The sequence below is a fragment of the Lynx canadensis genome, chromosome A3, assembly GCF_007474595.2.
Source record: "Lynx canadensis isolate LIC74 chromosome A3, mLynCan4.pri.v2, whole genome shotgun sequence".
Taxonomy (NCBI): Eukaryota; Metazoa; Chordata; class Mammalia; order Carnivora; family Felidae; genus Lynx; species Lynx canadensis.
In genome coordinates, this window is record NC_044305.1 from 50,747,753 (window position 1) to 50,763,580 (window position 15,828).

The 15,828-nt window shown below is 48.5% G+C and overlaps 1 protein-coding gene across 1 annotated transcript in view; it reads right to left on the reverse strand.

Moving 5' to 3' along the window:
• SH3RF3 (SH3 domain containing ring finger 3) overlaps positions 1-15,828 on the reverse strand; it is a 311,825-nt gene that overhangs the window by 92,335 nt on the left and 203,662 nt on the right. Inside the window, exon 3 of the mRNA XM_032592612.1 lies at positions 8,069-8,332. Within this exon, the coding sequence (XP_032448503.1) occupies positions 8,069-8,332 (264 nt within the window). The remainder of the gene's footprint in view (positions 1-8,068; positions 8,333-15,828) is intronic.

Sequence of the window (15,828 nt, forward strand, 5' to 3'; positions counted from 1 at the left end):
GTTTTGGAAACAGAAATAACTTCTCTTGCCACCAATGCAGGACGAGGGTAACAATTATCATTTTTTCATGCGTAGATCACATCAGGTCTCTGATTTACTGTCATATTTCAAAAAGCTGGAGCCAGTGCTTTAGGAAGGACAAGAAAAGGGTGAAATCCCTGCTCTGTGGCCTCTTTGGAATATAGAGAATTACTCCATCCTCAAACACTACAAGGGCTTTTCATAGGACAATGGCAAGACTGATCTACATGGTTTGGACCTGAGTTTTCATTTGCTGTTTTGTAAAGAATGGCATCCCCTGCATGTCACACTCAATGTGGTGGGATGCTGGTGGCCTCAGAACAAAGCCATGCTGAGTGGGATGCACAAGGAACCACTGTGTGCTTGCCCTCCATAGTGCTGTGCTCTATGTCATAGGTCAGAAAACCTTTCTAAGGGCCTTATCACCAATATTTCAGGATTTTGAGACTGTACTGTGTCTGTCACACATTCAACTTTTCTGTTTTGGAATGAAAGCAGCCAGAGACAACATGTAAATGAGGGAGTCTGGTTGTGTGGCAATAAAACTTTATTTACACAAACGGCAGCAGGTGGGTAGGATTTGACCTGCAAGCACTGGTTTATCAACCCTTGTTTGATGTAGATGAGTAAACGAAATCTATACCATTGATAGTCAGGAGGGGCAGACAAGTTTTGGGCCAATATGGCAGCATCTGAGGATTTTAAGGAGAAAAAGTTGTTCCCACCACATCATTCACTTTCAGATGCATGACTCAATTTCATTTACATGTTTCGTGTGAGGTGCTTATTACTTGCTGTGGGGCATTGTACTTCCATATGCTGTTTTCACTCTTCTCTCTAAGTTTCCAAGCTTTAAAAATATACCAAATGCCATTTTCATACGACAGTGGCTCTCCTTTGCGTTCAGGCGGTCTCGGGGTGGTCCTAAATGATGTCAAGGCTGGGCTATGAACATAACATGATTATTAAAAAAGTATATCACTTTTCTTCCCAAGGCTCAGTGGGTAATACATATGTAAAGGATTCAGGTACCATGGTAGTCATGCCATCTAAAAGGGGCCTTCAAACTGCATTTCTACTTCATTTACCTAATTTGCCCAAAGTCTGCTATCTACAGGCATAGGGGCTCTGTTAAGAACAGAAGCTGTGTAGCAGAGCAGGGAGAGTGGTATGCCTGTGTCCACACAGAAGCCCTCTGGATGCCACTGAAGGTGACTGGCTGAGCACATTGTCCTTCAATACTGTTTCAGAAATACAACTCCATAAATGTCATAGCTTACACATCAGGGGCTCAGCCTGAAATATCATGTCCACTGAAAACCTTAGAGAGTTCCTTCAGCAAGTCTGGATAAACCAACCTCTGAGGACCTAATATTTTCCTCTCCTAAATGACCAGTGTGGCAACAACACATATAAAGCAGCTAGAAACATCCTGAAGGGCCATGAATAGCAAGCAGGTACTTCTGGAGTGCCACTCGAGTGCTTCCACTCTCCTTTCACTCACACTCAAAGTGGTTTCTGAGAAGCAGTGTGAGCCAGACCAGAGGGAGCCCTTCCTTTCATCCTTTCACTGCTGGCTGCCTGCTCAGCCAGCCATGGGCATAGCCACCTCTCACCGCAGCATGACTGGGGACCCTGTCATTGAGTCCTTCCCTGTCAGAACGCAAGCCAGCCATAGATAGGGTGCCAAAATCACTGCTTATCAGAAAAAATGGAAATTAAAAAGGGAAAAGTTCAAAAACTCCCTCAGCCTTTCGTTGTAGAAATAATACAAAATTGTTCCTCTGGGCAGTTCTAGGTGAGGCTCTTAACAGACTCATTGCTGCCATTAACCCCCTGATGTGCTGTTGAGGACTTAGGGAGCCATGATGTTCCAGAAGTCAGGGGGCCTTCTCCCATTGTCCCGTCTTGCTCACCCCATCTCAATTCCAGAGGCTGCCAGCGGCCTGGAACCACTCACAGAAAGGCAAAGCTCCAGGACAGAGATGCACACTTCGAGGAAGTCTGGCCTGCAGCCACAGGGTGGGCCCAGGTGGAAGTGGAGAGGCCAGAGGTCAGATGTCACACCCTCCTCAGTGCTTGCAGCTCTCCCCATCATGCACCACCCCACACACATGCACACACATCCCAGGCACAGACACTACATGCACACACACGCACACCACACCCACATACATCAGGGGCACAGATACCACATGCACACATACACACTCTCTCCAGCAGGGCAGAGGCTCAGGTGCTGTGATGATCCCTCTCCTGGTCTTCCCACTATGGGCTGTGAGCATTTGAAGGTGGGACTCTGTTCCCACACATTGGCCCACCCGGAACACAATCTAGTGTCAATAAACATCTGATGAATGAATGAATGGACCAAGGAGGCTGGACAAAAATAAATTTATACTATCCATAGCAAGTACAGCTTACCTCTTGCTCAGGCCAAGCCAGAGTGCTTGTACTCAGCCTGTCAAATATGTATTCAAAGTCCTATGTGCCCTTCACTGTCCCAAGATGGGGATAGGCAGTTAGTAAATGCAGGATGGCTACCCTCAGGGAGCCTGCACTCCAGCCAGGAGACCATGAGACAGACAACTGTCTGTAGTATATACACACTACCTTGTCAGGAGGAGAAAATGGGGGTGTGGAGTAGTAGTTGAGGGCACTCCATCAGCAGGGGCCACTCTGAGGGATGCGAAGACAGGTCGGGAGGGCATTCAGGCCATGGGGAGAGCTACAGAGGCCCTGGGGGAGCCAGCAGGATCAGATGGAGGGACAGGGGCTGGGAGGTCAGCATGGCTGGGAGTGGAGTGAGCCAGAGGCAGACTGGAACTAAGTCTGGGAAGGAGGTGGGCGCTGGGTCAGGTAGGATCTTGCAGGCAGTATAGACTCTGATGTTGGCTCTGAGGAGACTGGAAGCCAAGGGGGTTTCTGAGCAGAGGTGGGGTACATACAGTCCAGCCACCGAGGGTACAAAAGTTGGGGGTGCCCACAGTGAGCCAGATAGGGCATACTGGTTGGGAGGCTAGTCCTGAGGGAAGAGCTCACATTTTGCACAGGTCTGAAGATATCTCCTGACAAAGCTTCAGACACACCCATGTTCCACCTCAAATATATAAGATTCCCTGTCAGTTTCTCTGACTCCTGCCTGGATGTCCAAACAAGGGCTTGGGCAAGGACATCCCTCAGCAGCCCCCAGGCTGCCACTGCCCTCCTAGCCACCTCCTCCATATGCGGGTTTGGTCCCCTTAGTAAAGGGGCCTCCTCTACCCAGGTGGAGCTGACATTCAGAGGTGACTATAGGGCTACTGCTCAACCAGAAGGAGGGAGCCAGGAGCCATGAAGGTAACGGACATTGTTTGGTAACTTCTGAGGAAGGCTGCACAGAGGCTCATCCCATTTAGCTTCCTGAGTCTTTCTAGCCCTGAAAGCTTTTCAGATTGCCCCTCAGGAGAAAGCAGATATGCCAAGGCCCAGGTGCCCAGCAATGGGGACAGCAGTCTTGACCCAGGGCCGAGATTTCACACCCCCTTGAGATTGAGCCACCAAAATATAAGTGTCTAACCCACTAGACAAATTCTCAGCTTTCCAAGTAGTGTGTGTCTTAGGGTGTTTTTTTTTTTCCTGTGCGCATTCTGGGCTAACATAGAAAGTGATAAGTATCTGACCAAACTTCACCTTTTCCTGAAACGGGAGTAAGCAGAGCACAGAAAGCAAATATTTATCGAATGCCTATTTTGAGCTCAGTTCTCTAATGCCTTTGCTCATTGAATCCTATTATCAACTCCACTGTACAGTTAAAAAAGGAGACTCACAGACTAACCAAATGTCCCAAAGCTACCATGTAATAATAAAAAAGTGTTATGATTTGTATCCTTGTTTACCTGACTTTACAGCCCAAACTTTCTACACTTAATTTTTATCTAAGCCTATCTCCTGTATCAGAAGAACACAGTTTAGGATTAATGCTGGGTTCATTCTCATAAAAGAGAAGTCCCACACTTTTGGGAAGTGATGATTAAATATTCAGCAGAATAAGATCATATGGAAGGGTCTTGTGGTGACCTCAACAGTGTGGCAGTGTTTTACACAACTCTTTGCCAACTCAGAGCATCCCTGAGGCCCTGGAGGAGGGTGTGAGGTGAGGCATGGAAGGGAACTGTTCCCTTGTCCACTGTTCTGTGGCCTCATGTGGCCACACCCACTATGGGGTTTGGTCCAACACAGAGAACCTCAAGTTCCCGCTGTAAGCCGGGTGCAAAAGTGACTCTGGGGTCAGCCAGGCACCACCTGAGAAAATCTCACAGCTTCTCAGGATTCCTGAGCATTACAGAGTGAATTCACCAAAGGGCAGCCCCAGGCCCTTTACATCCAGCACAGCTCCCTGGTAGGGTGAGGAAAATGTTCTCATGTAAACTGGAATTTACATAGCATAGTCAGGGCTCCATGCATATTTGCTGAATTTTGCAGTTGACTGAAAATAAGGTAATATGGAGTAAGCTTCCACAAAAAGAAAGGAGTTCAAGGTCCCCTCTTGTCTGCTGCCCTAAGCTTAGCTCTTTACTTAGATCACTTAGCCCTCAGCAGCCCCCTGTAGGTATCTGTGTCCTGGCCCTGAAGATGAAGTGGCCCAGCAAGGTTGAGTGTTTTCCTAAGGTCACACGTGGGATCCCTAATTGCACCAAGGGTGCACCAGGTGTGGGATCCCTGCACCCAGCTTGCCTCCCCAGCAAACCCATTCCCTCTCTGTGCACGTGGAGGGCAGCACACATTAAAGCCTCACGTGAAAGCTTGGAAGAGAGCAGCCAGCAGAGCTTCGCTGGGCACAGTGCACTTCTTTCCTTTAGTCTCTATTTGCACGTGCCCAGCTTTTTGGAGTGAGACTACTAAGAAGTTATCAAATATGCTTTTTATAGCTGATTTACAAAAGGTAATTATTCATTTTCTTCTTAAATGAAACAAGGACTTTGGTTTTAGAATGACTTTAATTAATGCAATTTTAACAGGACTGTTCAAAAGCCAACGCCGAGGGTGAAAATCTTTTGATCCAGCTGCTTCCTGCCTTTTAAAACCCAACCAATCCCATCACAATGATGCTTTTGAAAGGTAAGCTAGCACCATCCATGGATTTTAGAGACCCCACTTTCTTTGCTGACTGCAGAGGGGAACACACGCAAACAACAAAGCATTCCACACAGGCAAAACCAAACTGGTCTGAAGCAGCGACGCCAAGCCCAGAGGACGCCAAGCCCTGAGTTACTTGAGGTGTGATATGAACGGAGGCTGTCAGAAATGGAACCAGCATCCTGGGCATGGGAAAAAATGAGCTGGTCAGATGCACATGGAAGGAAAATGTCAGGCAAGCAGCGTGGGTAAGAGGAAATATGAACTGAGTAGAAGAGAGTCATGATTCATCACCCATGTCCTTCGGAGGCTTTGTCTGAAGATGTTTAGAGGTGAGAGCTGCAAATAGAACAGGTACTTGGTAGGCGTGGTTGTGCCCTAATCCAAGTAGGAGGGCAAAAGTGGGGGCTCCTGAAAAGGTTATGTGAACATAGTAGGGGGTGGATGTCACAGAAAAATTTTCGTTGGGAGTCACGCCTGGGTATCTTTAACTGTCCACCTTAATCCACAGGATTCAAGGGATAAAAGCCCATGAAAAACACCCTGAGTGCTTTGTACTTGGCTTCCTGTGGGACCAGCATCACATTACGTAGCCAGAGACCCCCAGACCCTCTTGTTCCTAGCACCTTTGCTCCTCAATCTCAACTCAAATATCATCTCCCCAGAAGCCCTCACAGCAGCTACCTCAACAGTGATGCCTGCTCACACCCCAGACACAATCATCATAACTAAGAACAGTGCCAACCACAGAATGAGTCTAAGGAGGCCTGAGTTCTAATTTTCCCCATGAGGACTACACTTTACTTTTTCTTTTGAAATACCAAACATTAAGCTCTATCATTGAATATTTTGGAGACTTCACTAAATACCTAGTCGGGCTCCTGGGTTACCAGCATTGCTCTCTGAGGCTGACTTTTGAACACTTATTTCTTGACTTGCTACTGCCTGCCTCTTCCACTACACTTGAGGCTCTAGAGGGCAGCAGGTCTGTCTGTGTCCCCTGGGTATAGCACAGTGCCCTGCAGAGTTGGAGGCTGACACATCTTGTTGATAGGTGGGCAAATACCTATCCTCTTGTGCAGTGGGCTCTGGTATTCACCCTGGAGTCAAGTGTCCCAGGCAGAGGCTCATTGAACACAGCAAGTTATGATGGTGGTGTGAAGGTAGGCCTTTGCTCACATCAAAGGAGGCTGGGGGCTTTAGGGCTCTGCAGAGGTCAATGCAAATTGACCTCTCCTAGCTCAAATAGCCTCCTCTAATGTTATTCTGTAAGGATGGCTGTGTCTGTCCCTGGAGCAAGCTGAGCTCAGAGAAGCCTAGAGCTGTAACAGAGTCTGTCTCCTTAGCAAAGCCCAACCAGAACCCAAGAGGTTGAGGGGGGTCCCTACTCGTGGTCACTAGTGAGAGTACAGAGCATCACAGGCCTCCAGGGCATTCTCCTCCTTGGGCACGTTGTCCAGAGTCCACTGGGCAGAGAAGTGAGCAAAGTAGGGGCTCTGTCTGCCATTGCACTCCAGACAGCCTGCCACTCTAGGTCTCAGACTGAGATGGATGGAAAGGGAGAGAAGGAGGGAGAGGGGGAAAAAGGTCTGGATACAGCTTCCCAGGAAGCTACATCAGCCAGATGACAATCAGAATTAACATTAGAACACCTTGATGAAAGAAAGGAAGAAAGAGTTGAATCCGTGAATGAAAAATAGATTATTCACTGTCAGTCTGAACAATGGAACAAGACATAAATAGCAGCTATGCACAGGACATGCCAATTTTGCTCAAAAATGGTGTGCACAGCACTCCAGCAGCCCTCCAGAGAGCTCAGTACCACAGCCAAGTTCTGTACCAAGCAGATGGGGAGAAAGAAAATAACAATGGCCTCTCAGAAGTGGGAAGGACGTGGGCTTTAAAGTCAAAGATTCATAGTTCTAGCTGCTATTTACAACTGTGTACACACTCACAAGGTTAGGGTGGAGGGAGGGAAGCAGGACAGATGGGAAACAGAACACAGAAAGCAGAAGGAGAGGCCCAGGCCACCATCCTCAGGTGAGTGACATTCAGCCTCATGGAGCTTTGGTTCCAACATCAGCAAGATTGGCTCCAACCACCTTGCAGTTGAGATACAGCATGAGCGTGTTGGGAAAGCTGTAAAGAGCAACTGCTATTACTGACATTGGGTAGAAATAAGTGCTTCAGGAGTCCCGGCCTTGCCCAGCACAGAGAGGAGTATGTGTAAGAGTGAAAACAAGAAAGGAGGCATGCCCACAGATGAGAATGGAGCTTGTCAGTTGTGGTTGGGAAGGGAACATCAAGGTGTAGAGGGCCCCACCTCAGGTCTCTCTATGCTTTACAACCTCAGAGGCCAGGGATGACTAACAACCAGGCCCCTCCGCATCTCACTGGGCTCTGCTAGGACAATCCTGCTGGTAAATGCTATTTAGTTTGTCACCAACCAGAGTCCCTCTCTCCAAGACAATCCTGGCCCTAAGCACACCTGCCCACCTGCCCTCTGGTGCTCCAGAGGATGCAGCTGTGGCATGCTGGTTTCTGGGTCCTACCACCACGTTCCTGTGAGCCAAAAGGGATATCTGCAGCAGCCTTCCTTGATAAGCCTCCTCTCCCAGGGCCTGCAAGTCCTGGAGAGACTTCATGCCTTTGTACCTGAGTTGTCACTGAGACACCATGACTCAGGTGACAGAGGGTCCTGTGTCTGTTACCCAGAGAGCCCCCTGTCAGCTCTCAGATGGAGCTACCTATTAGGCTGCGTGCCATCTCTTTCCACTGAACAAAAACTCAGGAAGTAGGAACAACTGTTCTCCCCACTTACAGAGGCACAGCAGAGAGAGTGTGTCTCGGGAAGGAGCCAGAATTCAAATCAGCAGAAAGGTGGGAATTGAGAAGGGTGGGTGGCAGTGTTCACAGAGACCTCCCTTACCTTGGTGAAGGTCAAACAGTCCTTGTCCTGGTCTCTGTCCTTCATCTCGAAATCATAAAGTGCTTTGCCCTGGGGCGGGGTCTGTGGCAAGGGCCGGATGCACTGGATGTAGCTGGCGGGCAGGAAGCCATGAGCCCCATGCAGCTCCCCATGGTACCAGTGCTCATCCACCCTGCGCCGCAGGATGATGATGTCGCCCTTGCTGAACTTGAGGTCGCCGGGTTCTTTCCCCTCATAACTGTAGAGAGCTTTCCCATAGGGAAGCTGGGAAAGAGTCTGAAAGCAAAACATAGCATCTGGTTACTCAACGTGGCCTTCCTGCTGCCAGGTTAGATCTGCCTAGGTTAGGGGCTCCCATGCAGTGTGGGCACATATAGAATGCTCTAGAGTGGGAAGTACTTCAAAGGAACAGATGCCCTGTATGGGAATACTCAAGCCCATGGTCCTGCCAAGACAAGATGGTCCCTGTAATGGCAGTCCCCCCTCAAATAGTACACATGAGAGGGGGGCCTTCCACAGGAACTAACTCACTCTGCCAAAAAGAACTCTGAAGGAGGAGCTAAATTGTCATCAACTACAGGTGAGGGAACTGAGGCAGAGAGAGAGAGAAGGTAACTGGCTCAAAACCTCACTTCCATAAGGGTTGCAGAATTCCCACTCAGGTGGCTGGCTCTGGAATATTCTCATCTACTACTCTATGTTGAACTGTCCTCCACTGAGTGCTATTTCTAGCTGCCAGACTTCCAACAATTATTGTCCAATACGATTTTCCAGACTGCACCTCTGAACCTTCACAACTCAGAATATGTGTCAAGGGGGTTCCCGGGTCAAGGGGACGGACCCACACTGACTGTGGGACTTTCCCACTCACAGCCTTACAACCAATGGCATACACCTGTGACGTCAAGCCCAGAGGGACAGTCTGGCCATGGAAGGTGGAGGCCAACCCTGGGACATTGGTCCCTAATGCACTAGAAGTTCTAACAAGTGGTCCCTGGCTGTCACAAACATCCCTGCCCCGGCCCTATACACACACCAATGACAAATAGCTTTTTGATGCATATGGCAGTCTGGTCCAGAAGTACAATTTCAAGACCATAAAACAGTATCTTCTTAATGTCAAGGGATGTTCTTGTCATCCTGTCAAAGATGAACCAACCATTTCAAAAGTGATCTGCCATCTTTGGCCTTAAATGGTGAGTTACAGGCTCTGAAGCCAAAATGAATTTGTGGCAATCTTCTGCTTCTCTGAAATAAGGAGTCAGTCAAACTACCCTGAAACTTGAACTCGATGTCACCATCCACTTCCTGGGGTCTTCCAACTTAACCGGACTTGTCTCATAAAGACCAGTGACTGCCCTTCTGTGTGGGCAGGCAACACCCATCAACTGAGTAAGCTCTTCCAGAAGCCAAGTCTCTGCCAGAGGAAAACCAAAGGAAAATCCACCACTGTCCCTGTGTCAATACCCAACAATTTCCCTGACAGAAGCTGCATTTTCTTACCAGGGCTGTCTATGCCAAGGATTTCTTTAGTATTCGAATCAATCAATAGAACCACAAAAGCCTGAAGCAGTAGTACATCGAAAAGCTCTTTGTAGGGGACTTAATAGCATGTTGGCAACTCAATCACTCTGCATTTATGTTTCAGCGATGTCAAATGACAGCAGTTAAGAGAGAACCTGCTGGCAAATTGACAAACAGCCACCACTAACCAATTAAACAGTAACACCAGAGGATTTTTCGTTGCAGAACTCAATGAGGGGAAAAAAAATCAGTTTGCTTCCAATAATACTCATCCTGGCTAGCTTTGTACTCTAAGCACAATAGCCCATAACAGGCCCCGATTTCACAGGGCTGAAGCAAAGGGGTGATTTGCAGCACAAGTACTGTGATGAGACAAGAATGGAAAGGGCTACTGGCTGTGAATCACCAGAAGAACCTCACTGCCACACAAAGGCCAGTCATCCCCTGGCCCAGGGGTCATCAACTGGGGACAGTTTTGTCCCCCCGGGGAACATGTGGCAACATGTAAAGACATTTTTGGTTGTCACAACTGGGAGGTGGGGTGCTATTGGCATCTAATGTGTAGAGGCCAGAGAGGAGGCTAAACGTCCTACAAGCACAGGGCAGCCCCGACAGCAAATAATTACCCCTCCCAGAATCCCTGCTGCAACCCGTGAGGTTAAATTTACAAAAAGACAGAGTAGCTTTCTTGTTCTATTTAAACTTAGTCCATCACAACTTTAAAAGTTAAATATTACATTGATTTCCATGACAGGAGTCTGTTCACTATTGAGCACATGGAGAAGCTGAGATACCCACTGAGAGGTAAGAGGTGTTAAAGGGGCAGTAAGGAGAGAACCCACAGTCACACTTGAAAATGGGCCTCAGTTCAGTGCAGAAACCTTCACTTTGCCACAGACTCTGTTTCCTTTCACCACCACCCCCCGCCCCCCCTCCCCGCCGACTAAGAGGGCAGTGCTCAAAAGCAGTATTTGGAGAGCCACACACACTGAGGTTGCTGGTCATTTTTGCTACTCTTGATAATGAAGAAGAGCAAGAACTGCCAGATTCACACTTTTGTTTCTATGGGCTGTACCTCCATCTGTGCACCGCCATGCTGTTTGAACATGCGCAGCTCCCCGTCCTCCCATGCACAGGGGACGCCAGCATCCACACTCTGGCCCACTTACGACCAGCTCTACCACTCAGTTGAAACAAACACTGCTCATGCATGCTGTGCAGTCCTGGCCCCGACCTGCCTGGGGTGCACGGAAGGGCCTGGGAGTAGTGACAAGAACCTGAGGCTGTTCTCACCTAGGTGGCCTGGCTCCAGGCCTGGTGTTTGTGAGTAGTGTGTCTTTTTGGCTGTGTAAGGAATGTACTGCTGATGTCCAGGGGCCCTGGTCTCTCAAGGACTCTCTAAAATCGGCATGGCCCCATCCATCCGGGCACTGTGACCCCAGACCTCCTGGTCAGCCCAATGCCTTTCACGGCCCAGATCTACCTGCCTCTCTCTGTTCTTTCAACTTCTCTTCCAAGTTCCAAGGGAACTTAGTTCCAATCTAATTGCTTACTTGACTTCTCAAAATGGACATCCCATGGCTGTCCCTGGAGCCTACACTCCCTGCATTCCTCACTCTGGTCAGGGACTGCTGGCCCACTGCCAGTCCTGTCCCCTGTCCCCCCCCCCCCCGTGCCCATCTTCTCCCTTTAGGGAGAAGGACTTTAGCACTAGTCCTCAAGTTCTACTGACCCCAGTGGAAGGCTCTCAGGGAGGCACCAGGCATGCCTCTACCCCCATGGCTGGGTCCTTCCTCTCTCTCACCTACACCACTGCAAACCTCCAGCAGCAAGTCCCTGGCCCCAGGCAGCCTACTGTGAGGCTAGATGCCCAAACAGAGCTGATCCTGTCACCCTGGGGCTCATGAGCTTTCAGGGGCTACCTACTACCCGGAGGAAGGGGCACCAAGCTCCTCGGCATAGCATTCAGGATGCCCCGACACTGGCCTCAACACAGCTTCCAGCCACAGCCCCCGATGCTCTTCCCCACTCCCTGTGCCAGCCATGGGGCCAGCATCCTTGCACACAAACAGCACATGCTTCTGGAACCTCTGGAGCTTCTCTCTCCTTGGCTCCAGGCTCTCCCTCCCAAACCCAGAGGCAGCAGGCTGTGCTCTCCAATGTCTGGGAGCCTCTACTCCATCACACCCCTAGCCCCTATTAAACCGAGGCCTCAGGATAGGAAGGTTCCTGGCACATGGCAGGTATCCCATGCATGTCTGTTCATTTAACTAGGCTCAGTTTATTCCTGAGATAGGGACTGGATGAGGACCAGAAGCGGGGAAAGTCAGAAATGACAGACAGATCTGACATGGCACCACTTGTAAACCAGCATGCCTCACAGAGATCCAGGATAAGGGTGCCGATCCCAGCTCTGCGCAGAGGAGCAAAAGAACAGTTGTTCTAGTGGGTGAATCAGGGAAACAGAGGGGCCAGAGGCATCTGAAGCCACAGAAGCAGGGCAGGAGTGGTCTACACACATCCTCACCATGGCTGCAGTGGAGGCCCAGTCAGGGCCAACCACCTGATGACCTGAGGTCAGATCATGGGGCTCAGAGCACACAGCACAGCCTGGCTGGCTCAGCCATGCTCCGGTGTGCGCCCATGGGTGGGCACGGAGAGGGAGAGGGGAAAGAGAGAGCCATAGAGAAGGGAAGTGGGAGAGAGAGCCCATCTAAGAATCCCCTCCCCAGGCTGCCAAAGATCAGCACCTAAGGGAGCAAAACTGAGACACAGGACACATTTCTGAGGGCAACAATAAAAGTCAGGGATGGTACCAAGAGGAGGTTTATTCAGAGGGACAGAGCAGTGGGAACCTGCTGGTTCTCACTGTTAGGACTCTCAGACCTCCAAGGCGCCTTTCATCTTCAAAGCTCTTTATAAGATTAACTAATTAGTCCATGACAGGGCCTGGAGGCAGCACCCGCGAGGACTCTCCCAGGCCAAGGAAATTGAGTGGGTTTCTGTGTGGCCATTTCCTCTCTGCTCCTTATAACCTTTCAACTGTGTGCTTCCCTTTGGAGGAATCCTATTCAAACGTTGTCACTGAGCCAGCATTCTATGGGCTCAAGACATTAAGGAAAAGAAATAAAAGGAAAATGGAAATGCATCCGGGATGCCTACAGGATAATTAACACCAGCAACCCCTGCAAGGCATTAATAATAATTAAAACTTATAATGTCAATTTCATGGCTCATTACTCAGATGTAGCACACAAATCTTACTGTGGGCTTAATGTTCTACCCTGTGGAGACATGGGTGCTCACACATGCACAGCAGCACCATCTCCATCTTTTATGGAGATCACCGCAGCAGCAGGCTTTGACAAATGTGCCTCCATTACACCACGTTGCTGACTAGGCTCTAAGTCACGCTGGCTTCCCTGGGAGTGGGGCCTGGAGCATAGGGGGAGGGCAGTGTGGCAGGGAGGGCCAGGTCTTTCTCTTCCAGATTCCCCAGCAAGCTGGGGTGAAGAATGTGGACAAACAACTCATCTGTGTTTTTTAGACTCTAAGGACTAAACCATTCTCTCTTATTCAGAGCTTCCCAGGCAACACTTGTGGTTAGCACAGGTTCTAATTACATGTTACCAGTGGAGGGCCCCCTGGACTATCAGACCCATGAGGACAGATACTGTGCCTGTTTTTGTTCAGATGCTGCATCCCTGACCTCTGGCCTGATATACATCACATGCTCAAAAGACCTACTGAACGAATGAACATATGGACCAATCAAACCAACTCCCCAGGATTGGGCCTGGGCTAAGCCCCTGGCTGGAAGAGCTTCCCCTGCACATTATTTTTCCCAGGATATGAGGTTCAGGGTCCACATAGTCAAAAATCCTATTGCTAGGAGTGTCTGGGCCCAGATAAATGGGGAAAATCCCAATGACTACTCTAAGAGGAGTGCATTACAACTGGAGGAACCAGGCCAAGCAAAGGCATAGAGTTGGACACAGACACAGTTGTTGGACACAGACACAGAGCTGGAGTTGGGCACAGTTGGACACAGACATGGGCCTGGCTCACACAGACATGGCAAAGTTGACAGTCATTGGGGAAATACATCCTGGCATGTTGTAGGGTTGGTGAGTGGGCCATAGGGGAGGCTGCCTGACCATAAATGTGCCAAGCCTCGCAGGGCCTACAAAGGTGGCAAAGAAAGCTAATTACACCCCAATATCCACTTGCTCCTTCTTCTGGACAGTGAAAATACTCCAAGTTTCAACTGGGGTCAAGGTCACCCAGCTAAAAACTTCATTTCCCAGCCTCACGTGTATATAGCCATGGCCATGTGTCATAACAGTCATCAGAATGCATGTGAAAGTAACTTGTGCAATTCTGGACCCCATTTCATAATGACATTTGAGAAGAAATCCTAATTCCTGTTTCTCCCTTCCATAGCCTGAATGGCAGAGGGGTGGAGATGAGCCAGCTTTTTCCACTCCAAGGTCCCACTCAGAGCAAAAGGAGGAACCTGCTCCTTGAATGACCATGTAAAACAGATCTCTGTACTGTGACGTGAGGAAAAGGAACTGTACCTTACTTAAGCCACCATATTGGGGGAGCTCGGCCTGTATCCTGACTAATTCAGAGGATCAGAGGTGTGACTTACGATTTCAACAGCTTGTAAGCAGTTTTCAAGGCAAAGTGTTTATTCTGTACCACTGTAGAAGTTACCATTCATGTATTTCCTATTAGAACATAGACACTCTCAGGTTTGGAATTACTTGAAAAGCCATGATTTCCTTGGCCTTATCAGGTATTAAATCCTGAAACAGAATGTCCCCACCTTCTAGTTCACAAATTAAATTTGTGATAGAGATGTCACTACATCACACGTCAACCAGGACATTCCGGGTTTTATTTTAAAGCAATTCAAGCTCCTTTTTCCATTTTTATCATCACAAGCTTGGCATTGCGTCCTGTACTTTTGTTCCTTTCACTCTGCTATTCTGATGATTTTTTTCTTTCTGGTATTTGCATACTCGTGCTTCCAAGAATTTATGGAACACTGCAACGTGCTAGACCCTGCAGCAGGTTACGGACAAATAAGACACATCCCTTTATTCAGAGGGTCACCAAACAGAGCAACCAAAGAGAAATGCACAGTTTGTTCCCAGGCACAGGTGGGGTGAGGACACCCCTCAGCAGTTACCATGTGATGCAGACATAAACTCTCCACTGCCAAGAACAGCCTTGAGCCGCTTCATGTTCAGCACACGTTTCATGTTTCAGCAAGATTAGTGAGGATTAAAAAGAAATTGTATCTCTCTCTCTCTCTCTCTCTCTCTCTCTCTCTTTTTGTTTTTTTCTTTTACTTTTCCAAGAGTTTGTCAAAGACCCCTTCTCAAGTTTGTGTGCTGTTCTATATTGCATTTTGGCAGTCAATTCGCTAATGTTAGTGGTAATTTGCTAGAAGGTGGTAGGGCTTAACTTCTCATTCTGAGCTATTAGGAGAAGTGAAATTTAAGGAAGGCCACATTCTGCCTGAGTGACACCTGGTGACTTTGGGTGGATGGAATCATTTGTATGCAGAAGGTGTGAAGCCCCTGGGGTTCCTCCAGATGAATGGTGCTACATAAAGCAATGCTGTGCTTATGCCATTAAAGGGATGTGGCTCTTTGAAGCTCTTCTCAAATTAGCTGATATAACTTTGTAATAAAACCACCATGGCATAAGAAATAAAACTTTTCCATAACAGCCCACTCCTCTTCAAAGAAGTTACGCTTAAAAAACTTCCGTCACCCTTCTGAGGGTCTGAAGCCACTTCTAAGCTACTTGCATATGTTACTCTGGAAAAAACGAGAGACACCAGGATCAAATAAAGTGCAGTAGAGAGAAGGTAGGATCCAGATTAAGGTCTTCTGAAAGCAGACTAAGAAACCAGTCACATAAAACGTTGCTCCTAACAATGACATAGCTCAGTTAGGTTTTTTTTTTGTTTTTTTCTATTTGGGGAGATTTATAGCCAACATTAATGAAAATACTGAGAGTGAAGATAATTCTGGGGAAGCTGCATGTACACATGTGTGTGCACACACACCGACATGCTCACAGGCAGGGCCTTGGCTCAGCATTCACACTGAGGAAGGTCTCAGACAGTTAGCTTGCTCCCAAGTGATAGAGAGTCCCATGTGTGATGATCAGATCTCCTAGCATTCTCCTCCCTGTCCTCAGGGAATACACAGCACCAG